This window comes from Macaca nemestrina, chromosome 6 (assembly GCF_043159975.1).
Source record: "Macaca nemestrina isolate mMacNem1 chromosome 6, mMacNem.hap1, whole genome shotgun sequence".
Classification (NCBI taxonomy): Eukaryota; Metazoa; Chordata; class Mammalia; order Primates; family Cercopithecidae; genus Macaca; species Macaca nemestrina.
This window is the reverse complement of record NC_092130.1, coordinates 149,374,182-149,401,937: the sequence shown is the minus strand read 5'-3', so window position 1 is coordinate 149,401,937 and position 27,756 is coordinate 149,374,182. Positions and strand designations below refer to the sequence as shown.

At 37.9% G+C, this 27,756-nt stretch overlaps 1 protein-coding gene across 6 annotated transcripts in view; it reads right to left on the bottom strand.

Annotated features, from left to right (window-relative positions):
* Positions 1–27,756, bottom strand: part of LOC105473010 (drosha ribonuclease III) — a 137,914-nt gene that overhangs the window by 59,338 nt on the left and 50,820 nt on the right. For 5 of the 6 annotated variants that reach the window (XM_011726567.2, XM_011726571.3, XM_011726570.3 and 2 more), the window contains 4 exons: positions 15,680–15,849; positions 11,287–11,411; positions 9,525–9,624; positions 7,268–7,375 (listed from right to left, as the gene is read on the bottom strand). In XM_011726567.2, the coding sequence (XP_011724869.2) occupies positions 7,268–7,375; positions 9,525–9,624; positions 11,287–11,411; positions 15,680–15,849 (503 nt within the window). The remainder of the gene's footprint in view (positions 1–7,267; positions 7,376–9,524; positions 9,625–11,286; positions 11,412–15,679; positions 15,850–27,756) is intronic. The other variant, XM_011726569.2, reaches the window with a different exon arrangement.

Here is a 27,756-nt window from a genome sequence, read left to right as displayed (position 1 = left end):
GGACCATAGGCACACACCACCACTCCTGGCTAATTTTTTGTATTTTCAGTAGAGATAGGGTTTCACCATGTTGGCCAAGCTGGTCTCAAACTCCTGACCTCAGGTGATCTGCCTGCCTCCGCCTCCCAAAATGCTGGGATTACAGGAGTGAGCCACCGCATGTGCAGCCAGATCAAGTCATTTTTTTTTTTTTTTTTTGAGACGGAGTCTTGGTCTGTCGCCCAGGCTGGAGTGCAGTGGCACAATCTCGGCTCACTGCAACCTCTGCCTCCCAGGTTCACACCATTCTCCTGCCTCAGCCTCTCGAGTAGCTGGGACTACAGGCTCCCGCCACCACACCCGGCTAATTTTTTTTTTTTTTTTTTGTATTTTTAGTAGAGACAGGGTTTCACTGTGTTAGCCAGGATGGTCTCTATCTCCTGACCTCGTGATCCACCCGCCTCGGCCTCCCAAAGTGTTGGGATTACAGGCGTGAGCCACCGTGCCCGGCCACAAGCCATTTTTAAAAGACAGTTACCTATCGGGGGTGGGTGGCAAGAAAATGATACAAGGAACAGAGATAGCAGTTACGACTTAAAAAAAAAAATACACTTGACTCTGTAAATCTGACTGCAGAGTCATGTGAACATTTTACATAATTATAAAACAATCTTTAATTTTTAAAAGGAATCTAGGCCAGGCACTGTGGCTCATGACTGTAATTGCAGCACTTTGGGAGGCTGAGGCAAGAGGATCACTTGAACCTAGGAGTTTGAGACCAGCCTGGGCAACAAAGCAAGACCCCGTCTCTACAAAAAATAGGAAAATTAGCCAGGCATGGTTGGCACACACCTGTGGTCCCAGCTACTAGGGAGGCTAAGGTGGGAGGATGTGTTGAGCCTAGAAGTTCAAGGCTGTAGTGAGCCATGATCGCAGTGCCACTGTACTCCAGCCTAGGTGACACAGCAAGACCCTGACTCAATCAATTGGTCAGTCAATGGAACCCTTAAAATCAAAAGTAAAATGAAACAAATGAATTCTGTGTATCCAGTTTGTGGCATAACCACGAGATACAGAAAACTGAGTGTAAATCTCCAGTGAGATACAGCTATAGATAATCAAAGACAAAAAAGAACAGTCAGTCCCCAACTTACAATGGTAAGACTTAAAAATTTTTGACTTTACAATGACATGTAAGCAATATTAATTCAGTATGCTCCTCGACTTATGATAGGCTATGTCCCAATAAACCAATCATAAACTGAAAATTCAACTTATGATATTTTCAACTTACTCCAGGTTTACTGGGATGTAACCCCATTGTAAGTCAAAGACCATCTGTCCTCCCAAACAAGCAACTATTTTGCATCACCATATTGGTGGTGGTGCTGTTAAATTGTTAATCTGGGACTACTAGTTGTGCTTTATGGAATAAATCAAACGAGTAATTTTTGGTGCTGTCCCACAGGATCTGTATCTCAGGGTAATCAAATAGTTGATGAGGAAAAGATCCTTTTTTAAAAGTATTTTAAGTAATAAATGAAGAAAGACAGAATTAGAATATCATTTTGGCAGACCTTAATTAATTACTGGGTCTAAGTAAACGATCCATCGATGACTGATAATGTCACATACAAATAAAGAGAGTCCTCACCACTACCTGTGAAAATATCTTGCAAAAAAACTGAACTTAAATTTGGTCAGTGCTATTCAACAGAGCACTCTATGATGATGGAAATATCCTATTATCTGTGCTGTTGTAATGGGCAGTAGCCACATATGTCTACTGAGCACTCAAAGTGTGGTGAGAGTAACTGAGAGGCAGAATTTTTAATTTCATTTAATTTATTTAAATTTAAATAGCCACACGCAACCAATGGTACTGGACAGTGCAGTTTTAGATCCAACTACCAATTTATAGGAAACACAAGGGGCAGAAGTACCTGGTAAATGACACCAGAAAGTTGCAATCAGCAAAACTCAGACTACACTGTAGGAACTCTATAGGACACATAACCCAATTTCTTCAGCAACAGATGTTTGCAAGGGAAAAAAAGGAGAAATGGAATGAGAACCTACAGATTAAAGAGATTTAAACAACATCAACTAATCACAATGTATAGATCTCACATGGACCCAAATTTAAACGGACTAAAATAAATTTAATAGACGAGAAAAATGTAAACATTGACTAGGTATTTGATGATATTACAGAAATGCTTTTGATAACAGTCAAAGCTAAGTGATAGTTTACGGAGTTCATTATACTTTTCTCTTTCATCTTGTATGTTTTAAATTACTCCTAATAAAATATAATACTAGCCAGACGAGGTGACATGCACCTGTAGTTCCCGCTATAGGAGGCTTGAGCCCAGGAGTCCAAGGCAACAAGGCCAGAGTGCACTACTATTGCACCTGTGAATAGCCACTGCATTCTAGCCGGGGCAACACAGCAAGACTCCCATCTCTTAAAAAAAAAAATTCTCTATCAGGTCAGTTAGTCTTTAAACAAATCTTTCCTTTCTTCACAAGCAGCACTATGCTCCAATTAAAAAATCAAGTATCTCATACAGACTAAAAATCAAAATTCCTTTGTTAACAATAACTATGAAGCCATTGCCCTCAGACATTCCTCCTTCCCTCTGCTACAAGATCTAATTTAGAAAATACATCCTTCAACTTGCTGTCCAAAGTCTGTGAATCCCTAGAGATGTTACTTTTCACTGTTGAGTCATTCCTTGACAAATCATTGAGCAAGAGAATCAGATAGTTTGATAATGCATGGCAGCCTTCCACCCCATTCCAGATGGCCACTCTAGGAAAACAGCACATTCATTAATTAGTCCAAAGACAGCTCTCTGTCCACTCAATACAAATACCAACCACCACGACTCAGCTTTCCTCAAAGGCCAACAGTTCTCCAGGCACCTGTGCTTCCTTTCTTTTCCTTAAGAAGTTACAGTGTCCCCGCATTTGGCATGAGTCTCCTACTGGTGATGTGACTGTGATGGTGTAAATTCTTTGCTCCTTTTTTCATGTCTTCCGAGTTAGTTTACTGATTTCCATGGACCACCTTCTCAGTATAGAACAGGGTCCAGGCGCCTCCCTCTACAGAAGATACCAATTTAACCTCAGTGTGTGAAACCCTTTTCTTAAAAAATGCAGGTCCTATTGCAGCATGTTGCTTTTCTTCCTCTTCTGAGTCATTATGCTGAATTTTTTAGACTCAGATTCAGGTTTTGATTCCTTTTTCTTCCACATTACCCAGAATTCACTCTAACAAGCAGCAACACAGAAAAAATTATTCAACGATTTATCTACAAACATAGTGACAGGTCCATATTCGGTTCACATTTAATTACAAGTTATAGCACCTACTCCTAGGTTTTCAATCCTCTTAACACTGGCTGGGGCACCAGATAGAATTTTCTAATCTCCTAACAATCCTTGGTAACTTCTCTGGTTGGGGAAATGTACTTCCAGAGGGAGATGCTGGTACTGAGGTCACTCCATCTCAGATTTATCACAATGGTTTCCATCTCCTGCAGCCACCAGATAGCATCTCAAGGCTTTTACTAGCAACCTACTAGCAATTATTACTAAAAAACAGTAGGTTCTATATCAATGAACTACTGAATACAGAGAAAAACTACCAAGGATTTTAGATAAATCCTTTCTTCTAAAAATTAAGTATGAGCCTATCTGTTCAAAGACTTTGAATAATCATAAAATTATTCAAAGTATTCGATGTATAAATTCACTTAACTGCTATTTCCCAGTCAATTAGATTTTTATTCTTTATTACCAAAAATACTAAATGCTTTTATTTTGGAGATGTTAAACAGCATTATGATATGCCACCAGCTTATGTGAGGAAAACACACCAAAAGAAAACATTTATTCTAATATAAGAAATTAAATATCATTGTAAGCCACAGCCAATTCCACTTGTAAAAAAACAACAAAAACACTCTTGGTCCCTTTCTCAAAAAATCACAGGTTTTATTAAACATCATCAAAATCTTTACATTAAGAACAAAGGCCAAATAAACAATAAAAAATGTTAACATATATGACTTGTGACTAGACAAACCTGCACTGGACTAAACATTTATTAAGGATGCAAAAAGACCCTATCCTAAAAATATGACTAAAATGGATTCTAAAATATATTCAGATGTTTGGTCATTAATGCTACATGATAAAACATTTTGTCTGATTTCTTTACAAGAAAACTAGGGGGAATGGCTTTGCTGCCTTCATTGTTCACTGAAGGAATTTCAAGGTTAAAAAAATTCAAACAAAATGTATGGCAAACATCAATAATTTAAGGGCAACTGTTCAGAACCTTTGTGTGATGCATATAAAATACCTGAGAATTTTAAAACATAAAAATTCCAGGAAGAGCTAACGTATCATCTGTGGCAAAAACTCTTAGTTAAAATGTACCCAGAGGTTCTCTACTTGTCAAAGGTTTTCTGTAAGATGTATCAGTAGAAAGGAAGACTTTCTGACCGTTAATATGCAATAGGACCGACTAAGAGAAAGCTCAGTGAGAAGAGTCAAGAGAGTTTCAAATTACTAGCACTGAAGGCTTCACCATGGAGCCCATGGCTTGCAGAGTCAGTGCTTTATTAATTCCCATATTCATAAAAAGAGTTACCACTTCAAAACAATTACAGAACAAGGAAAGGTGTAAATAAATGTAATGAAAATATTCATTGCAAAAATGCTTATTTTGAGCCAAAAGTCAACTACACTAGTTTACTTTTGGTATCTTCCCCTAAACCTTACTGTAGGGTTTTTTTGTTTTTTTGGGTTTTTTTGGTATTTAAAGTTTGAACTAGGTTGCTCCCGTATCATGAATGAGTTGATGAACACCTCCAAATTTCCATATGTTGATGTTGTAAGCCCAATGCAGGTAACAATTTACTTTCACAACCCCAAGAATATTCATTGATGGTGAAATAATATTTAATATGTCAAAACAAACAGATACTTCAACTGTTCATCTCACCTTGAGAGCTACAGAATGCCTTCAGGATAATTTGATTTTGGTGTGTAAGGAACTATTTCACCAAAGCACAAGGATTTTTGGTTTTAATAGTTCACTCTCAGCCCCCGTGTTGCCACTGTGTAAGATTTCTTTCTCTTCCACTTCTATGGACTTCTCAGGTAGCCTGCTGGCTCATTTTCATTTATTTATATGCAGACATATTTCTTTTCAAACCATAAAGCAATTCCTTCTGCATTCAGTATATGAACTTATAGGCAACAATTCACATTTTTTTAATCAAGTCATTTACATATGAGGGTAATTTTATCAAAATCTGAAAAAGACTTCCATTCGGAGGACCAGAGAATGGAAGCATGGCTTCTAAACAGATGGCAGTTCTCTCTGGAAGAGTGAGAGTTCTACAGAGGGAGGAATGATTATTAGATCATAAAGCATTCACCTTCGCAGGGGTTTAATCAGGATCCCTTTTCTTCCACCAGTTAGGCAAGGAAACTGACTGAGTCCTTTTACCTACCAACCTCAAAACAGAATATAGCATATCACACAGCAAGAGACAAGATCACTTACGCCTCCAGCTGCTTCTCATCTAGCTGAGGGTAGAGGAAGACATTTGTGATATAGCTGAAGAATACAAAACTGTACTGCAACAGATAATTCAGCACTCTTGTTTGCTTTACAAAAAAAAAAAAAAGGCTCAAAGCTTCAGAAAAAGAAAAAGATACTGTATTCAGTGGCCTTAGGGACTGCTACAGGAGGTGGGGGAGAAATCAAGTAAAACAGGATACTCTCTCCACTCCCATCTCCCACTAGTCAATCAGGCAGTTACTCTTTATCTTTTTACAAATAATGGCTCTAAAAGGGTTTTGTATGAAAAAAATACTTTGAAGTTAACCAAAAACACAAGTTCAAAACTACTAACTAGAAGGTCTGGAAGGTACCATCTAGTTCTTAATGCTCAACAATTTTATGATCTCTTAGATAATCAACTCTGATTTATCACTGAGATCATCAAATGTGGAGCAAACTGTCTAGGATTCTGCTCCCTGTTCTGATGATGTCTACCTTAGGATGACATTACGTTGGTTTTGGGGAAACACTGACAAATAGAAAAACCGGGTGATACAGCTTCAAACGGCCCTGAGAGAGAATCAATGGAAGTAAAATATTCATCTAAAAGTACTGACAGTCATAAGATATTTGTCAATTGGTAAAATAACTGTGGACCTGATGAAAACAGCTGGTTACCACTGTAGATGATTACCCTGAAAATATCTGGCAATATTACACCAATAGCAGTTCATCTTAATGCAAAAATAGTTAGCTTTGGATATCACTTAGTAAATTGTGTAGCAATACTTTTAAACTCTGCTAGTCAATATAATAATTAAATGCCAAACTGATTTTTTTAAAAATTCATTATGATGAAATGAACACTAAGAGGAAGCTAAGAGTAAGCTGCTTGAACTTACTGTAACACATGCTACCATCGAAACAAATAAATGGAAGCCTGGAAGTATTCTTCCAAAAGGATGAACACAGCAAACTGCATTACCTGACCGTAGCCTGTGTACTCATTTCCTTTACTGTAATTCTCATGGACTTCATCCAATATCAATTGTGACAAAAGAATCAAGTGAAAAAACAGAATGTGCTGGTTTGGGGGATCTTTAATCACATATAAATTCCACCCATAGGAAAAACAAAAATGCTTATTAGTCAGTCAGTTACATATAGCAGAAATGTTATTCTATTGAGTTCACCCAAAGAAAATATATTATCATTTGGTTCAAATATGAAGTATACACTGATTCTGTTCATTAATGCCTTCAGTTCTCTGCAATATAAATTGCAACATAAATTTGAGTCATCGGTCTAGAAAACATACACTTCAGGAGTCTGCTTGTAGGGGCTGCTGGATTATCTCTTTTGTACAAGCACCTATACATGTGCTGCAAACAGGCAGATGCATGAGCAGATGCATGAGAAGGACAGACTTACCTTCATCCAAAGAGAAGAGACTGAACTGAACACTACTAAGTAAGCTTCTCCCCGCCCCAATACCTACAAGCACAACATACACACACATACCAGCGTCAAAACAGACAATGAAAACAAAATCCAAATAATAGAAAACAATTTATAGTTGGTATTCCATTTAGCCTCAAGGTAGTATTTTCTACAGAACATTCTCAATTAAGAAACCCTCAGTACTAGATTTGTGTTAAAGGAAGAAAAGTATGGGCATAACTGTGTCCTCAGAAGTGTCCCCACCTGACAGACATCAGAACGGATGCCAGTTTTCCAGAATCCTTGGCTACTTAGCTCCACTGTTACTTCTCGTCTCATTGTGTTCTTCTGCCGTATTTTTTGGAGTGCTTCCTAGAAAACAATTCATTATGAGTAACACAACTGCTATATAGCAATAGTAAGCCAAACATCAAGCATTAGAAAATAAGTTGGATTCATTTACTACTACCCTTACATTCAGATACTCAAACCTCTTCATACAAAATTACAGTATTTTCTTTAAAATGGAGGCTAGAATGCTCAGAGCTTGGGGTATAATGCAGCCCAGCCTTTCTTGGCAACTAGATAAGAAAAAATCTAAACCAAATCTACCATTCTGGTATTTTTGAAAAAAATATGCCCTTTCATTGATAAAGGAAGCAAAATGTGGTTTGGGATTTGAAATCAGCATGTAAAATTTTTATCATGCATCATGTTAAGTATTTACATCTAAGAAAGACAATCAGTAAATTCTTTTTTTTTTGAGACAAAGTCTGGCTCTCTCGTCCAGGCTGGATGTGCAGTGTCGCAATCTCAGCTCACTGCAACCTCCACCTCCCAGGTTCACGCCATTCTCCTGCCTCAGCCTCCCGAGTTGCTGGGACTACAGGCACCCGCCACCACGCCCAGCTAATTTTTTGTATTTTTAGTAGAGACGGGGTTTCACCGTGTTCGCCAGGATGGTGTCGATCTCCTGACCTCGTGATCTGCCCACCTTGGCCTTCCAAAGTGCTGGGATTACAGGCATGAGCCACCGCGCCCAGCCACACAATCAGCAAATTAACCTGAAACCCACATAATTCTAACAGTTGCCTTCTAACTTGCAAATCCCTTATAAAAACCCTTGCTGTAAGGGCATATTTTATATAAAAAAAGACTACGATCCAAAATGTCATCTGTGAGACATGATCAGGAACTAACTCTTCCCTTTCACGGTCCTTCGAATAATTGTAAAAATAATTGTATATTTGTATGCATGTAATTGAATCAAAATCTCATAGGAATTCATAACAACAGGAACCACCCCCTACCCCCACTATTGATTAAGTTCCTTTTACAGGTCAAATACCACAAGAGGCCCGTTAAACGGCGTATTTCAGAAGTTCGTGGAACTACCTTTTTTGTTGAGTGCACCAACGGAGGAACATTTCAGTCAGCCTCTCAACCTTAGTTCCCTCCTTTATAAACAGGCTGACTGGCTTAAATCACAGTAAGTGACAATGCCAGAATTCAAACACTTTTTCCACCTTCAAAGCTTTGCTCTTACACAACCCCAGCAGAATAAAACTTCTGAGACAAAAATCTATGTTGATACTGAAACCATTTTCTCTTGTAATTAAAACTAAAACATAAGTTATCCTGGATTACAGGGATACTACTACCCATTAGTAAGGAAATATGGAATTTGGGATATGAAACCTTACAAAATAAGTTTACCATGCTAAACTGGCAGACCAATGGAAGACAATCTTTTCCAACTTTAAGACCAAGAAATCTGAGTAGGGCCCAATGTTGTATAATGTGCAACCAAATTAAAGATAAAAGGCTGATTCATCAAATTTAAGCTTTAATATCTATAAAAGATATGTTTGATTCCCCATGGTAATAATCCATTAAGAAACTGGCATTTTAGGAGCTGATATAGATAGGATGTTTTGGCACCTCCAAATTTCACATTGAAATATGATACCCAATGTGAGAGATGGGACCTGGTGGGAGGTTTTTGCGTCATGGGTGGATCCCTCATGAATAGCTTGGTGCCTTCCCCATGGTAATGAGTTATGTGAGATCTGCTTGTTAAAGAGAGTCTGGGACCTCCCTCCTCCCTCTCTTGCTCCCTCTTCTGTCATATGATGTGCCTGCTCCCCATCCACCTTCTACCATGACTAAAAGCATCCTGAGGACAACCCAGAAGCCAAGCAGATGCTGGTGCCACACTTCTTGTATAGCCTACAGAAACGTGCACCAAATAAACCTCTTTTCTTTATAAATTACTGAGTCTCAGGTATTCCTTTAGAGGAATGCAAAACAGACTAATACAGGGATAAAAAGGCTCCCTTAAATACTAAAAGATTTCTTTAAATCAATTGGTATAATAATGTGGGGAGGAGGGTAAAGCATGATTTTTTTTTTTAAACATATTTTTCCATCTTGTACCAGAAGTACAGTGTGATACAACAATCGTGAAATACACCTGAACCACATCATCCTTAATCACCTAGGAATGGAGTTTGATACAGACCTCCCTCTGTGCCAGCTTCTGTTTATCAGTTTGTTTGACTTTGGGACTATTTGCTAGGAGGTGGCGAAGTTTCACATAACTCTTCCACAGTTTTTGGTACCTAAGGAAAAGGACAGGCAAACATCTCAGGTAAACAGAAGGTAAATCTAAAGTGCAACAAACTCAGTTATTTTAAGAGGCCTCTTCAAATCATACATTACATTCTTTTGATTATTCTTAATGGCAGAAAGCCGTCATTCTAAGGAAGGTTATGACTTTGAGGTTGAGAGTCGGGATGGACAAAAGTCAACTGGAACCTGGTGATTAAGTTGATTATTACTTATTTTGGTTGGAAATGAGGTGTGACTATATGAATGAATCTCTGGAAAGAATTCCAAAGACACAAAAACACCTCAACCAATGGAATCATCCTGTTTCTCACTGTTACCTCTTGAAAATAACAGATTTTATTTAAATATATACTTTCTGATATTTATTGACAGACCCCTTCTTTAATAGGGAGCCTGTCAGTTGCTGAACTACTTATACCAAATATAAGAGTTGAAGAGTATTAGAATAGAGAACTCCATTTGTGCCAAAACCCAAGCTACATAGCTATATCCATTTTTCTACTGGAGAGGGTAAAAGACTAATGGTGTATACCAATTTGTATTTACCATGACAATATAAGCATATTTGTTGTAGCCAAATAAGTTATAACCTAGACCAGTGTAAAGGATACTGTCAAAGCGTCCTGGAAATGAAGCGAATATGCAGTCCTTTATCAATTCACAGTCCTGCCATCTGAGAGTCCACGAGAGCCTCATCACATTCTACTAACATTTTTCTAACAAGAAGGGATTTTCCAAAGATTTTCTGTCGTATTAAAACTGCTCCTTTCTTGGCCTTAGCTGGGCCTCTCCTTTTTTGAAAACTTTTTTTTTTTTTTTTTTTTTTTAAAGAATGGAGGAAAGAAAGAAGTACTTACACAGTGCCTGGTTCACTGCTTCATACTTTTATCCAAAGGGGGAAAAAAAAGAACAAAACCCTTTAGCCTCTTCTAATATATGTCAGCCAGAACTGTATTTATGAATTGAAAATCTCCCATGCCCTTTTCTCCCACTATGAATCCTTTTTTTAAAAAAGAAAAATTAAGCAGGAAGCTGTTTGTGTATTTAGCAAGGTAGGAAATCCAAACAGTCCCAAAGAATCTAATGGTAGTATCTCCATTCCCACACATCCTGAATCTTCTCCCAGACAACACTAACATGCCAGTTGGAAAAATCAAAATGTGGAAAGTTACATCAATTCTAAGAGTCAGAAGTCACGGCTCCTACTTCCAACACAACCTTGACTTTGCATGTGATCTTGAACTCTTAAGATGCCCCCAAAAAGAGAACTCTGCATAAATTCGGCAGTGCTAGGAACCAATATGTGCTACTTTCCTCTAGAGGGCACTGAAAAAATAAAAAATAATTATTATTATTATAAGGATGAATAAAGAAAAAGTTCCTTAAAGTTTAAAAACATACAAGGACTTATGTTGATCAAGTTTGCCAAAAATATTCTGTTGAATAATAGTTTCTTGCACTCAAATATGTGGAGAAAATAATTCTTCAGGAGCTACCAAAATTGTTTCATTTGGGTAATCTAAACTGGAAGCATGGCTCATTTCAGGTCTTAATTTTTGAAAAGGAAACATCCACTAAAGGGTATTTCTCTGCTAATTCAGCTGTTAGTAGAAGGTGAAATTGGCTAAGACAAACACTGAGAAATATCTTACTGTGGGTCTCCTGCATAACTCAACTGTGCAGGGCGTATCCCAAAGTGGACGATAATCGGAAAAGTAATCACATCAGGGTTGAACTGTTCACGATCCAGTTGATCGATACGGACAGAGCTTGGTTTCTGGAGAGAAAAATCAAAGCCATTTATTCCCATAAGAAGTCTTTACGTATTGACTTTAACCTAAGTAGGGAAGGACTAAATTGGACTTTTTTCTAGGAAAGCCTTGTCCCCAAAGGGAAAAGGTCATTTAAAACCCTTTAATTACAGCAGCTCTACTATCTAAAAACTACAATGTCATCCCTGTAAATGAGCCTATGCCATTTGGCATAATGAACAATGATTTTGTCCTTTTTTGCAGTCCACATAGAAACCTTTAAAAATTAAACTTTTAAAAGGACACCTAGTCAGATATAACTTTTCCTTAACCTCTCCGAAGGCACAGGGGAAGGATTCCACATCACAGGCAGAGCCTGTTCTGCTTTCATTTCACATTTCAGGATGCATAGACAGATGCCTCTATTTAAGTTTTTCCCCCACTTTTTCTCAGTGGATCTTATGTATTCCTTTAATTCTACATCTTTAAGTTAGATAGTACAGTGGTGCAAAGGCCAAATAGTTAAGCTTCTCTTATTATGTCCATGTAGGACATTTGTGTATTTTAACAGAGAGCCTCATATTTTTTTCTTCATGTCTAATAAAGGAAGAAGTGAATGGCTCATTCCTTCTGGATCATTTGTGAAATGGCTTTCATCTTGAAAGCTTAAATTTATGAAAAGATGGTAAAATCACAGAGAATAGGTTTCAGCAACCTCCTTATAATCATCTCTCAGGACAGTCTCAATTAGAGACTCAATTTTTACTAGCACACCGTAGAGTCTGTGGCTCAGTTGCTTTGGAGGCTGAGGCTGTAAAACTGATTCACACAGAGGCCAATAATCTTCATTCTGTCCCACAACAATGCCCAACAACTAGAGTCTGGGGGGCTGCCTGGTTTCTCTGGGACAGAGGAATTTCAATGCTAAAATCAGGAAATCTCTCAGCAACTGGGACAAGCTGGTCACTCTACCTGCAACTGTGACACCAGCCAGCCATCTGACAAATATTCAACGAGGTGGCAAAGGGGATAAACTTGGGTGAATTCATCCACATTACTTAAAACACTCAAACCTTTGGGAGGCCAAGGCAGGTGGATCATGAGGTCAGGAGTTCAAGACCAGCCTGGCCAACACAGTGAAACCCTGTCTCTACTAAAAATACAAAAATTAGTCAGGCATAGTGGCGCACACCTGTAGTCCCAGCTACTCAGGAGGCTGAGGCAGGAGAAGCACTTGAACCCAGGAGGCAGAGGTTGAGGTTGTGGTGAGCTGCGATTGCGCCATTGCACTCCAGCCTGGGCAACAGAGTGAGACTGTCTCACAAAAAAAAAAAAAAACCTCAAACTTTTTAAGTGTCATTTAATAGTCAAAATTTCACTAGCTTCTTGAAAGTTGGTCTTTGCTCTCAAAATTTGAAAATCGAAAATATTTTATTCACATGTAACCTAATATAAAATTAATTAAATGCCCATCAACAGTAGCAATGTGCTAGGTCAAAGAATTACTTTCATTATTTTGTACAACAAAACAGCAGGATACATTTTTAGAAGGGGAACTGTGGAATAGAATGCTACTGAATTATTCATGTTTCTGTGATTTTAAACACCATGCCATGGTACCAACAGAGGAAACAGTGATTTAAAATATGTATAGTATCTCTAAATTTATGGCAGGGGTTGGGGGAGCAGGAAATGAAATATATTCTAGACTTTGGCCATACCCTATAACATTTATTATACCATCTTTGTGTAAGAATAAAAAACATTCTCACTAATGACAAAAGTATTCCTTGGAAGATTAATTCTTTTAAGTTCTGTAGCAATAAAGTATTTAGTGTGACCATAATGGCTTGAAAACTTTAATAAATTTTCCAATATTCTTGCCATTAAGCAATCTTTCAAAGCAAGTCCTACAGAGGATGAAACGTAGTGTGGTGTCTCCCTTGTCGTATGAGTAACTTGCACACTTCTCAGTAGGATATTTTCATAATACTGAGTTCTCAGATTTTTTTTTCCTCCTTTAAGCATATCTTTAGATAAATACTATAAAATAATTAACTTCAACACATTCCTAAGCCTGACACCAAAACTTCCAATATAAATCTTTCATACTGACTAGGTCTGACTTCATGTTTTTAATACTGGCTTTACAGCATCTCAAGTATTAATGGTTAATCATGCCAATAATTTCTACAATTTCTCAATTCCTCAGAGATCTTACTGTTTAGGAAGCACCCCCGGCAAGCCTATCCCAGTGATCTCTCCTAAAATGAGAGTCTTTCCTGATGGGTCCATAGGCTCAACCACTCATCAAAGACTCCCTTCATATGTTAGTGGTCTTTGGGTTTTCACCTGGGCAAGCATCATACATTAGTTTGGTGCAAAAGTAGTTGCGGTTTCTCCCATTACTTGTAATATACCTTCAGGTATATATACCTTAGGTATATAACAACCTAATATATAACGTCCCTAGCACCTGGCTCATATAATAGTCCCTCAACAAATTAGTTGAATGATGATCATGGTGATCATAAACTTCATCTAAGTCACTGGCTCAAAAACAAGCGACGAGAAAATCAAACTGTTTGAGGATTTTTTTTTAACTACAGAAAACTAGGCCTCACTGCCTGGAGCATATAGGGTAGGTATATCCTTAAGCCAGGGTATCCTTAAGTTTTTTTTTTAAACTCTCCAGCTGCTTCTAGATTTCAGGAAAACGTAACTATACCATGGAAGGAAGCCCAGGGTGATCGTGCTCCCACAGTGTCTACCACAGAACATGGAACTCTCTAAGTGGAACCACCCAGCTGAAACTGGACATCTCCCACCACCATCACCCCATCCTCTGACTCAGCATGAAAAATGACAGAGGGAATATCAATATATACAACTGTTTTAAGAATAAAAATAGAATTCACAGTCTTACTCTGAGAATGTTATTACTTCCATATTTCTTTTAAAGTTAATAATTACGTGGCTTAACAGTATAACAGTAAAAATTATATGAATTTTTGGTTTTAAACAAGTTTTATGTTTAAACATATTTTTATTAAACAACTTTACTTTCTGGATTTGTTTAAAAGAATCCATACTAGCCAGAATGTTTTATTTGCAAATAGCAACATTTTGTTTGTGCAGATGTTACTGTCATGCTACAAAAAGTTGATCCAGAGTTTTTAGTTTATGAATCAAAGCTATTAAGCAATTGGCAGCTTTTTAGAAAACAACAGCTTTGTTAAATAGATTATTCCATTTATTTTCATGGAAAATTTTAATTCTCCATTTCTATAAAATTTTATCCTTATGCCAATATGTAACTATTTTATGAAACAGTAACACTATTTTAGAAGGAAAAAAATTGTCTTATATAAAGAAAATGTTATGTCTTTATATAAGAACTAGTTTTCTTTTCATTATCTCCTTTCAATATTTACATTTTTTACTTCTAAAATTGAACATTAAAAGCTAATTTTAAAACAAAAAAATTAGCACCCAAAGAAATGGAAAATATTTATAATAATTATGGTGAAGGATCAATAAAAAAGAATACTACAAAAAGGTTCAGACAAAGGATATTAATAGGCAAGTATCAAAAGAAAACATGAATGGGCAATAAACATTTAGAAATCAAAATAAATACAAAACTGAACTAAGTAGTTTCCCGCCCCACCCCACCCCCATCAAATTCCCTTAGTATAACCAGCATGAAGATATGGTTGCTCTCATACGCTCCCAGAATACAAATTTTACAGCCCTTCTGGAAAGCAATCTGCAACATGCATCAAAAGCCTTAAAAATGTACCTATCTTCAGGTAGAATAAATTTACTAAATTAGGTGAATTTAGTAATTATAAAAAATTTTGTAATTTTTTATTTATAATAAAATTTTTATAAATTTTTATTATAATTTATAATAACCACATTACTGTTCTATGGCCACTATATACACAGGCATGCATTCACTCATTCATCCAAATATTCATTCATGCAACAAATATTTATTGAGTGCCTTTTATGTAACAGCCACTGTTCTAGGACCTGAGAACACAGCAATGATGGAAACAGCCAAAGCCTTGCCTTCCTGAAGCTTATAATGCAGTAGAATTATAAAAAATTTAGTAATTCACCTAATTTAGTAATATTTTCTTATTTATGTTTATAGAAAAAATTATCCAAGGACAAGAAGCAGTGAGTACCTAAAACTTTTAAAATGTGCTGTTACTGTTTTCATGAAACATTCAGATCTGGAAAAGAAGGTACTCCAGCCTCTGAATACACAAATACCAGAACATACCGTCCCAGGGTTGGTAACAATCATGCCTTTGCATTCTTCTGCATATTTCTGCCACTCCAGCTCCTCCCACTGAAGCATATTGGCAATCTCCTCCTCGGGCACCAGGGCTTTGCTGCACCTTAACAAGTACAGGAGAATCTGGTGCATGGACAGCACTTCCTTTCCTCCATCTTGGGTGGGAGTGGACAGAAGGGGAAAAATAAGGCTACTCAACTTACAGCAAATCAACAACTGAATAAGGAAAAAACAAGACAACGGAGGAAAAAGAGCACGTACAAAAAGGTAATGTAAAATTTACACTGTTTAACCAGGTGCCAAATAATATGAAAGCCATTTGTTTCATTGATGAACTGTGCTCATAAAGCATCTCATTTACTAAATTGGCAACAACAACATTATAAATGATAAAAGGCTCCATTTGTGAGGTATGAATATAAAAAAGGTGCCTATCTAAATAAATTTAAAACCACCTAACATAAAGAACCATAGTTTATAATATACAGAACCATGTTATGTCTTAAATATTTTATCATTCTTTCTGAGGTAACAGATGAAAGCTCTTTAGAAGTGATGTTACCATCTTAAGGAAATTCTAAGCTTTTGTGAGATATTTATGAATGTCTTCAATAAGCTATTGTTGCATTATGGTCTAATTTTTTGGTGCTAATGTGCTGCACCTGCCATGATGAACAGAGCCTGTGCTAATATCATGGAAGATCATTATGGGGTTAGTACACGGAAAAAATACCAAGTGTTCTGAGGCCTACAGAAGCATATAGCACCAAGTACAGGGGATAAAAATAACAAAGGGCATCATTCAAGTACCTTGGAAAAAGCCAATTAATCTAGTACTTAATGAACCAAAGACATCCACTTCATTTGGGCATTAATGTGGGGTCAGAGGCTTCTGCCTTCTCTTTGGACTTAACTTCTGGACCAACATGGGCAACCATTTGATACCTCTTTTCTTTGCCTACTCCCACCCAAACAAAGGACAAGAGCCCTGAAGAGGACAATCATTACCCTCTCCCAGGTCATGAGATACGCTATTAAAAGTAGTACAGGACCAAACACTTCAGGGAAAAAGAAAGGGACCAAGAACACAAGATGGCAGCAAAGGGATGGCACAAAAGACAGTGTCCTCCTTGGTCAGAGGAATTAGTTCGAGTCTGAGGCACTAAACAATTTTAATGCGAATTGCTGTGGGCTAAGAACTTAAACAAGACTGCACGTCTGAGAGAAAAGAGAGTAGGTATCAACATCTCAATGTGAGCTGTGTTCCTCCAACTGAGATGTTACCCTGGAACTAGACCACATTGTTGTTCTACGGCCACTATGTATGTAGGCATGCATTCACTCATTCATCCAAATACTCATTCATTCAACAAATATTTATTGAGTGACTTTTACGTAACAGCCACTGTTCTAGGCCCTGAGAACACAGGAATGATGGAAACAGTCAAAGCCTTGCCTTCCTGAAGCTTACACTGCAGTAGAAAGAGACAATAAAAAAGAGCTACATAAAAGATTGGGTTGAGATGAGTGCTATAAAGAAGAATCAAACAGGGCAAGGAACTAGAGTTGTATCTAAAAGGATGGTTAGGAAAGGAATCTTCTGAGAGGTTTCATGTAGGCAAAACTTGAAAGGAGCAAGGGAGGCTACCATGCAGCAGTCTGGAAGAGGAGAAGAAAGAGCAAATGCCCTAAGGTGGAGTGGAACTGTTGTGCCCAGAAACTGCTAAGAAGCCACTGTGGATGATGTGAAGTGAGAAGAATGTGAGAGAGGCAGCAGGGAAGTCAGATCTTACAAAGCTTTACAGCTCATTGAGAGCTCTGGAGTTGACTCTGAGATGGGAGCATGTTTTTCACCATATGTGCCAGGCACTGAGTGGTCCCATGTCAGCACCATTAGGGAAAAAAATGCCACAAGCTCTAGGCGCTCAAGAAGCATATAGGCTAATAATGATAGATCACAATGGTTCCTAAAGGAATCTTTGTAGATAACACTCGGAAAATAAAGTTCTCTCAATCAAAGTTCTAAAGACACTGTGCTTCTAAAAATATATAATAATTGTCCAAGAAATGACAAAGTCACAAAATACATCAACCCACATTACGATATGTTCTATCTACTAATTCACAGTAGTGACATTTTTTTATGCCTCATTACAAAGCAACCGCCTTAAACACAAAAGTCATCATTAATAAGCAAACTTGCATAGTGTTACGGACTCAATGTTTGTGTTCCCCCAAATTTCATATATTAAAATCCTTTTTTTTCTTTCTTTTTGATTCAGGGTCTCTGTCACGCAGGCTGGAGTTCAGTGATGCAATCACGGCTCATCACAGCCTCAACCTCCTGGGCTCAGACGATCCTCCCATCTCAGCATCCCGCGTAGCTGGAACCCCACCATACCTGGCTACTTTTAAAATTTTTTTGTAGAGACAGGGTCTAATTATGTTGCCCAGGCTGTTCTCCAACTCCTGGGATCAAATGACCCTCCCACCTCAGCCTCCCAAGGTGCTGGGATTACGGTGTGAGCCACGGCACCCAGCCATATATTAAAATCTTAACCCCCAGTATAATGATATTAGGAGGTGGGGCCTTTGGAGGTAATTAGGTCATGAAGGTAAAGCCCTCATAAATGGGATTAGAGACCTTATAAGAAGGAACATGAAAGAGCTTGCTTCCTCTCTCTTTTGTCCACCAGGTGAGGATATGAGAAGATGGCTGGCTGTGAAGCAGTAATAGGACCTTCACCAACAACCCAACACGATGACACCCTGATCTCAGACTACCAGCCTCCAGGGCTGTGAGAAATAAGTGTTTGTTGTCTAAGCCACCAGCCTATAGTGTTTTTGTTAGTATAGTTCAAACGAAGAAACATGGATAGGGACATATTTCTCTGAGTCAGTCTCAAAACACATTTCCAGCTAGGCATGGTGGCTCATGCCTGTAATCCCAGCACTTCGGGAGGCTGAGGCAAGCAGACTGCCCTAAGCTCAGGAGTTCAAGGCCAGCCTGGGCAACATGGCAAAACCTCTCTCTACAAAAAATACAAAAATTAGCCAGCATGGTGGCAAGGGCCGGTGGTCCCATCTGTTCAGGAGGCTGAGGTGGGAAGATCACCTGAGCCCTGAAGGTTGAGACTGCAGTGAGCCGTGACTGTGCCACTTCACTCCAACCTGGAGAACAAAGTAAGATCCTGTCTCAAAACATAAAATAAAATAATACAAACATATTCCAATCCACCTGCATGTGACATGTGTTCCTCAATCAGTAATGTTCCTCTCTTTGCTAAGGAGCCCAGCAAACCCCCAATACCCGTCTCTCAGTCTGAGTCCATGATAATCGCTAATCTTCTAAGGGGACTGAGGTGAACAGGTGGATGAGAAAATTCTAATGCCAGAATGCGTTGCCTATACACTTCACGTGCATACACACCGAACAGCAGGAATAAAAGAAACCTAGAGAACCTTGGAAAGAATCACCACACTAACTAGGTTCACAAGGAACTAAGGAAAGAGGAAAATAGTTTTTGGCTTATGATGCCTATACTTGGTGAGATTACTTAAGAGTACCAGGGACTTTAAGGACACAATAGGGGTCTAAAATACCGTAAGAAGGAGCAGAATGTTGCTTTGTGTAAGGATTAGAAAAAAGATTCATATTTTCATGGGGGGAGAGGAGCATGATGGAGGGAGTAAATATACACAGGTCCAGGTATATAAAACAGCACTAGAATCTCCACGCATGCATTTACAGTTGCCTGACTCCATGGCACTTCAGATAAAAGGGAAATGGACTGGGGACAGCAAATTTAATGTGAAAAGACTTTTAAAAGACCTAGTGGGAGAGAGGAATACTTAAGACTACAAACCAAGACTCCCTTAAAGGCTTCAATTCTGTAGAAAATGATTAGCACAGATACTGTCCAATTTAGGAAAGGCATAACTAGATTAAGAAATAAGGCCATTGGCTGGGTGGGGTGGCTCATGCCTGTAATCTCAGCACTTTGGGAGGCCAAGGTGGGTGGATCACCTAAGGTCAGGAGTTCGAGAGCAGCCTGGCCAACATGGCAAAACCCTGTCTCTACTAAAAATACAAAAATCAGCCGGTCATGGTGGCGGACTCCTGTAATCCCAGCTACCCAGAAGGCTGAGGGAGGAGAATCGCTTGAACCTGGGAGGCAGAGGTTGCTTTAAGCCGAGACTGTGCCACTGCACTCCAGCCTGGGTGACAGAGTGAGACTCCCTATCAAAAAAAGAAACAAAGAAAGAAGATCACAAGGTGCTTATATGAATGCCAGTTATCCATCTTCTTATTTAGGTGCAACGCTAATGATGAGGCAGGAGTGAGTCACATAGCAGCACAGAAACTAGACATAATTAAAAATACACACATACACACATCAGGTGCAAAGTTAACAACACTGAAGGAGAAACCACAAATCCATGTTGAAATCTGCTAAATATTTTAAATGGCAACTAAGCCTTAAAAGAGATTTTATTTACCACTGTAAAAAAGTAGAAACTCAGGGCAGATAACCTGAGGTGAAAGGTATCTCAAGGAAGGGGGACTGAGACTCTGCTCCCTGTCTGGTTTTGGGGTTCAATTTCCATGGAAAAGTAGGAGGAGATCCATAAATTAGAGACTCCTGCCAGAGCCCGCAGGGCATAAGCTGTATCTCTCACACTCAGCCTGGCAAAAAGACACTCCATAAACATTTGTGGAATGACTTTCTAAAGCAGACTAATAACTTGGCCACTTGCACTCAGGCTGCCATGAATTCACTAATGTTAATGAATTGGCTCTTTTGGTTTGTCTGCTTTGCCACTTGTTTATGTTGGGGATTTATGGAGCCATGTCACTGAGGGCTAGGAAGTAATTTTTATCTTGTTGGCTGAAATAAATAGGACATGATATAAATGAGAAATGAGAGCGGGTAAGCTAAGGTTAGCAGGAATTCCGCCAACTCTGGGACTGGAACCGTGACAACAGCTCATTATTCGGGAAGAACTGGAGTTTGTGTTTCAGGGAATGAATCTGGACAGTCATTAATGAACTGACAGACTTTATAAACTGTTTCTTAGAGACCCAATTCTCTCAGTTTATATTGCTTGATTATTTATATGGTTATTTGGGGAGGGGGATAATTTGTTAGGGAATCTGTATTAAGTATATGGCTGCTTATAAGAGTATTTCTCAACTATATAGTACTCAACTTTAAGAAATACAAAAATATTATCCCCTTTCTCTACACTGACAGTAACTGTATGACTGCATTTCTGTGTCTTCTGGATATTCCCGCCGAGACATCCTAATAATCTTATTTTCTAAAACATGTATTAACAGGTCTTTTCTAAATTTTCCAAATGTATATTAAGTTGTGGTACTAATAGATGGTTTTGCAAACTACACTTGCCTCCTGGAAATTTTGCAATACTCTCCCACCTCCCGGCCCCCTGCCAGACACACCTGAGAACTACTGCTCCAAATGGGGCAATTTCAAAGAATCAATTTTCTAGACGGTCAATTTGCAAAACTGATTCAGGATTTGCAATGCTTTACTAGGGCAGTAATATAAGCAATGAGTAGGCTTTCCCCTAAGCGTGATCTCACTATCTTGAATTATGACCTACTTTTGCCCCAGTTACACTCAGAATAAAACCTTATACTCAGTCTAGTTCATATCAACTATTTTGCGGCCAAAGGTAGAGAGTTGGATAGGAAAGAAACAAAACTTTGAGAAAAATTTTTAAATCTCAATAAACTGATTGCTCTATGATTTGGTTTCTGGTAAACTGGTCAGCACTGAATAATCCTTGGTTTAAACTATCAAGCTTACTTTTGAGTTAAAATTGCTTAAAGCAACTGGGACAGCTATCTTCAAAATGGATAAACTGAAGAAATAGAGAAATATGATGATGACTTATAAAACTCGAATTTTCAGTTAGATATTATAACAAACCGACATAAATAAAAAGTAAGAATAAGAAGACCACAAAATACCTGAAAAATGTGGAAAGCTACTCATTCTCAAAGAAGTTCAAGAAACATGCAAATAGTAACATCAGACTTTTTGCTTATCAGATGGACTAAACCAGGAATGTCCAATCTTTCAGCTTCCCTGGGCCACAATGGAAGAATTGTCTTGGGTCACACATAAAATACACTAACGACAGCTGATGAGATTAAAAAAAAAATCGCAAAAAAACTCATAATGTTTTAAGAAAGTTCATGAATTTGTGATGGGCCATATTCAAAGCCGTCCTGGGCCATACGTGGCCCCTGGGTTGCAGGTTGGACAAGCTTGGACTAAACTGTAAAAGACTAGTAACATCCTGGCCAGGTATAATGGCTCATGCCTTTAATCCCAGCACTTCAGGAAGCCAAGGCGGGCAGACCTGAGGTCAGGAGTTCAAGACCAGCCTGGCCAACATGGCAAAACCCTGTCTTTACTAAAAATGCAAAAATTAGCCAGGCATGGTGGCAGGTCCCTGTAATCTCAGCAACTTGGGAGGCTGAGGCAAGAGAATCGCTTGAACCTGGGAGGCAGAGGTTGCAGTGAACCGAGATGGCACCACTGCACTCCACCCTGGGCAACAAGAGTCAGACTCTGTCTCAAAAAAAAAGACTCATAACATCCAGTATTGGCAAGTGTATAGAAAAAGAGTACTTTCTGTTGGTCAGAAAGAACACTGTTGGTCAGAATTACAAATTGGTATGTCCTTTCTAGAGAAAACTTGGCCAACATCATTCTTAATTTAAAATGTGCATACTACCTTAACATGTAATTTCACTTCTAGAACTCTACCTTACAGAAACAAACAAATGCAACAGGATAGACATAGACTATTTCTGAAGTATTTATATGAAATGGGGAAAAAATGGAGAACCCCAAAATATTCGTCACCATAGGAATTATGAACAAATTAATGTCTATCCATACTATAAAATGCTAAGTACGTATCAAAGAATGAAGCAAAGCATTTACAGTACAGAGAATGCCTGAAGTATCTGAGTTAAAAAAAAAAAGGAAGTTGTGTAACATATTTAGTATTCCACTTGAAGAAAAAAAGCATAATTCTCCTCACAGCAGTTAAAACAATACAAATCAAGCCATTTACAGCATTTACTCATTTTCACATGTTCAGAAAGAAGTGTTCACTTTTTTTACTTTACATACTTTTGTACTGTTTGTATACACACACATACACACAGACAGAGTCAATTCAATCAAAAGCAAAAGCAACACTTCCATTTTCTAAAGAAAGAAATTGTTCTTTTCAATAAATGGTGCTGGGTCAATTGGATACCCACATTGAAAATACTGAGTTTTGACCCATATCTCATACCAACTGTGAAAACAAATTCAAGACTGATTACAGTTCTAAAAGTGAAGAAATATAAGTGAGTATCTTGACTTTAGTGTAAGCGAAAATTTCATAAATATGACACAAAAAGCTCTAATCATAAAGGAATATGTATCTATAAATTGGACTACATAAAAATTAAGAATGTCTATTCATCAAAAATCATCATTAAGAAGATCAAAAAGCAATCTGCAGAGAAGGTATTGGCTATATATACATATATACATATGTATCTGTCAAAGAACTCATATACAGTATATATTTCTAAAAACCTAAAAAAAAAAAACTACTTTAAAGTTCATATGGAACCAAAAAAGAGCCCACATTGCCAAGACAGTCCTAAGCCAAAAGAACAAAGCTGGAGGCATCATGCTACCTGAGTTCAAACTATACTACAAGGCTACAGTAACCAAAACAGCATGGTACTGGTACCAAAACAGAGATATAGACCAATGGAACAGAACAGAGACCTCAGAAATAATACCACACATCTACAGCCATCTGATCTTTGACAAACCTGACAAAAACAAGAAAAGGGGAAAGGATTCCCTATTTAATAAATGGTGCTGGGGAAATTGGCTAGCCATATGTAGAAAGCTGAAACTGGATCCCTTTCTTACACCTTATACAAAAATTAATTCAAGATGGATTACAGACTTAAATGTTAGACCTAAAACCATAAAAACCCTAGAAGAAAACCTAGGCAATACCATTCAGGATATAGGCATGGGCAAGGACTTCATTTCTAAAACACCAAAAGCAATGATAACAAAAGCCAAAATTGACAAATGGGATCTAATTAAACTAAAGAGCTTCTGCACAGCAAAAGAAACTACCATCAGAGTGAACAGGCAACCTCAGAATGGGAAAAAATTTTTGCAATCTACTCATCTGACAAAGGGCTAATATCCAGAACCTACAAAGAACTCAAACAAATTTACAAGAACAAAACAATCCCATCAAAAAGTGGGCAAAGGACATGAACAGACACTTCTCAAAAGAAGACATTTATGCAGCCAACAGACACATGAAAAAATGCTCATCATCACTAGCCATGAGAGAAATGCAAATCAAAACCACAATGAGATATCACCTCATACCACTTAGAATGGCCATCATTAAAAAGTCAGGAAACAACAGGTGCTGGAGAGTGTGTGGAGAAATAGAACACTTTTACACTGCTGGTGGGATTGTAAACTAGTTCAACCATTTTGGAAGACAGTGTGGCGATTCCTCAAGGATCTAGAACTAGAAATGCCATTTGACCCAGCCATCCCATTACTGGGTATATACCCAAAGGATTATAAATCATGCTGCTATAAAGACACATGCACACATATGTTTACTGCGGCACTATTCACAATAGGAAAGACTTGGAACCAACCCAAATGTCCATCAATGACAGACTGGATTGAGAAAATGTGGCACATACACACCATGGAATACTATGCAGCCATAAAAAAGGATGAGTTTCTGTCCTTCGTAGGGACATGGATGCAGCTGGAAACCATCATTCTGTGCAAACTATCGCAAGAACAGAAAACCAAACACCACATGTTCTCACTCATAGGTGGGAACTGAACAATGAGATCACTTGGTCACAGGAAGGGGAACATCACACACCGGGGCCTGTTGTGGGGTGGGGGGAGGGGGGAGGGATAGCATTAGGAGATATACCTAATGTAAATGACGAGTTAATGGGTGCAGCACACTAACATGGCACATGTATACATATGTAACAAACCTGCACATGTATACGTATGTAACAAACATGTACCCTAGAACTTAAAGTATAATAAAAAAGAAAAAAAAATTCCTGAAATTAAAAAAAAAAAAAAAAAACAATGGGAAAAAGGCTGATATTGCCCAATAGAAAAACGGGCAAAAGACTTGAATGGACACTTTAAAAAAAAACACTCTCTAGGTACCCAATAAGTATATGAAATGGTACTCCATTGTATTAGTCATTAGGAGAATGCAAATTAAAATCATAATGTGATACTTCTGAACACACATCAGAATGGCTAAATTGACAAAGAAAAAAATAAATGCCAAGTGGTGAGAATGTGAAATAACTTGAATTTTCATACACTGTGAATAAGAAGGTAAAACAGCCCAGTCACTTTGGAGAACTGAAAGTGTCTACAAAGCTTAATATACACACACCCAGAATTCCACTTGGTATGGTATATATGTAACAGAAAAATATATATATGTGCTCACTAAATGATATGTACAGGTCTTTGGTGAACGTACATATGCTATTCAAATATACAGATTCAGATATATAGTGAATATATGTACATATATAGGAATATATAACATGAATATAAATGTCATGAATATATACATACACACACATATATATATACTGAAAATACCCAAATGTCCATTAATCATAGATAGGTTTATTTTAATTTAGTCATCCCATGTAATACTACATAGTAGTGAGAATGAGCCAACTACAGTTAAGTGCAACAGGATATGATTCTGAAAAACATTAAACAAAAGATGGAAGCAAAAGAGAATATAAAATTCTAGTTTTCATAGTTCGAAAACAGGTAAAACTAATACATGGTGTTTCAAGTCAGAATAGCGGTTACCCTTGAGGGTCTCGGCAGCGACTGGAAAGGGGTCCTAAGAGGGTTCTCGGAAGCTACTAATCTTGATCTGGGTGCTGGGTGGATGGTCATATTCACTTCGTAAAAACTCATTAAGGTCCTATATTCATGATACATGCACTTTTCAGGATTTATGTTACAGTTAAATCAAAACTTTACTTTATAAAAATGAGAGATAATACCAGAGACTACTTGAAAAGCACAATCACTAGTAACCAAAAACATGAATATTTAGATAAGGCATTATTATGACCAATTAAATAAAATCAGTAAGCAAGTATTTACTGAGTCCCTGCTACGTGCCATAAAGTATGTTAGGACTAGGGATACAACAAGACAGACAAATGTTTACTCTTCAGCCTCATGTAACTCACCACTGAAATTTTTTAAAAGAAAGAAAGAAGAAAGATGAGCAAGCCTAAAATGCTAAAAATGAGTAATAATGCATTTTTCATGGCAGCACAAACTGATGTTATTCTTTTGACAAGAAATTTGGCACTATATATCACGATATTTAAAAATATCCATCTGCTCAATGAATTATTAAAAAATAGATGCAAATTGTATCTAGTAGATGACAACTACGTAAAAAATACCCTTATGCACAGAAAAAAATGAAAACATATATATCAAAATGTCTTTTGTTTTTAATTCACCATTTTCTAAAAGATCTTTAACAAGGTCACATTATGAAAAACAAATCAACCATAATTTCCTATCTAATACCAAAATGCATTTTATATATTAGATATTTTTCAGTATCCTTCAGGGTCTTCCTAATATGCATATTTTCAAAGGGGAGTCTAATGAAAAGGTAAACTCTGTTTAAAAACAAATCAATAGACCTTTTTCTTTATGACAACCTAAATGTTATCCCTACATAGTTATGTGAGAGTTGAAATCCCACAAAGTAAATATCCAACATCAGATTTTTCTTTAAGGAGATTTTAAAACTGCCCACTTTCTCTCAGACATCTGTTTGGTCATAAAATGCCTAGAGGAAAGTAGATATAGAAAGGAAAAGGCTTTTCAGCAAATTCACTCTAACACCATTTTCTAATAAGTTTACTGCTGAAGCTCCAGTCTAAAATCAAAAGATTCATTCACCAGAAGAGAAGAAAGGGCATCTCAAAAAAAAAAACCAGATATAAAGAGGAGAAAAGCTTTTGAATGCATTTCTAAACAAAATAAACATGAAGAGTAATACTAAAAATCTGAGTAATGCTAACCTAAAATAAACTAAGCCATTTTGACTGTCTGGACTGAGGAAACAGTATCAGGAAAAAATCTTGACAAAAATCTAAACCAGACAGAGTAGACAAGAAACTAAAGCCACACAAGAGGAGTCAAAGAGACAGGAGGAAAGTAAGGAGCACCCAGGCACCAGAGCAAGGAAGAGACTAACACTGAGGCACGTCCTCTGTACTTGGTCTGCAGGAGGCTGCCTTTGGCATCGGCAGCTGCAGTGGGCTAGGGACAGTTAGAGGGGGTCTGGCACTGAAGCAAAACTTGGTTGTGAATGGACAAGGGCACTGGAGAAAGCCAGACTCCGACAGGCTCACTGCAGGGCTCTCAGGCATGAGGGAGACAAGGGCTCCTGACCGAGGGAGACAAGGGTTCCTGACCGAGGGAGACAGGGGCTCCTGCCCATGGGAGGACAAGAGGCATAAGGAGGACAGCATGAACACAGGATTGAAATTATTTAACTGCTGATACTGGGTGGAAAGGTTACACAAAGAAAACCTCCCCAACCAAGATTATAGACCGCAGATTTATAGCAGCAGCTATGTTTTATTCTCCAGTATTACTGAGCGGCCCACACACAGAAGAAAAGGCAAGCAGTTGGATTGATGACATTAACTTGGAGATGGTGGCCATATAAGCAGCTGAGACAGCTAGGACTGACAGGATAAATGTCAGAGCACAGGACCTGGTGGGGAAGGCAAAGGAAAGTAGCCGTACATAAGGAGAAGATGGAAGATCCAAGTAGAAGCAAAAGGCAATAGGGACACGAGAGGCCAGACTGAAGGATGTCACCAGAAAGTGAGACACTGGAGTCAAATTCTAGGGAGAAATTAA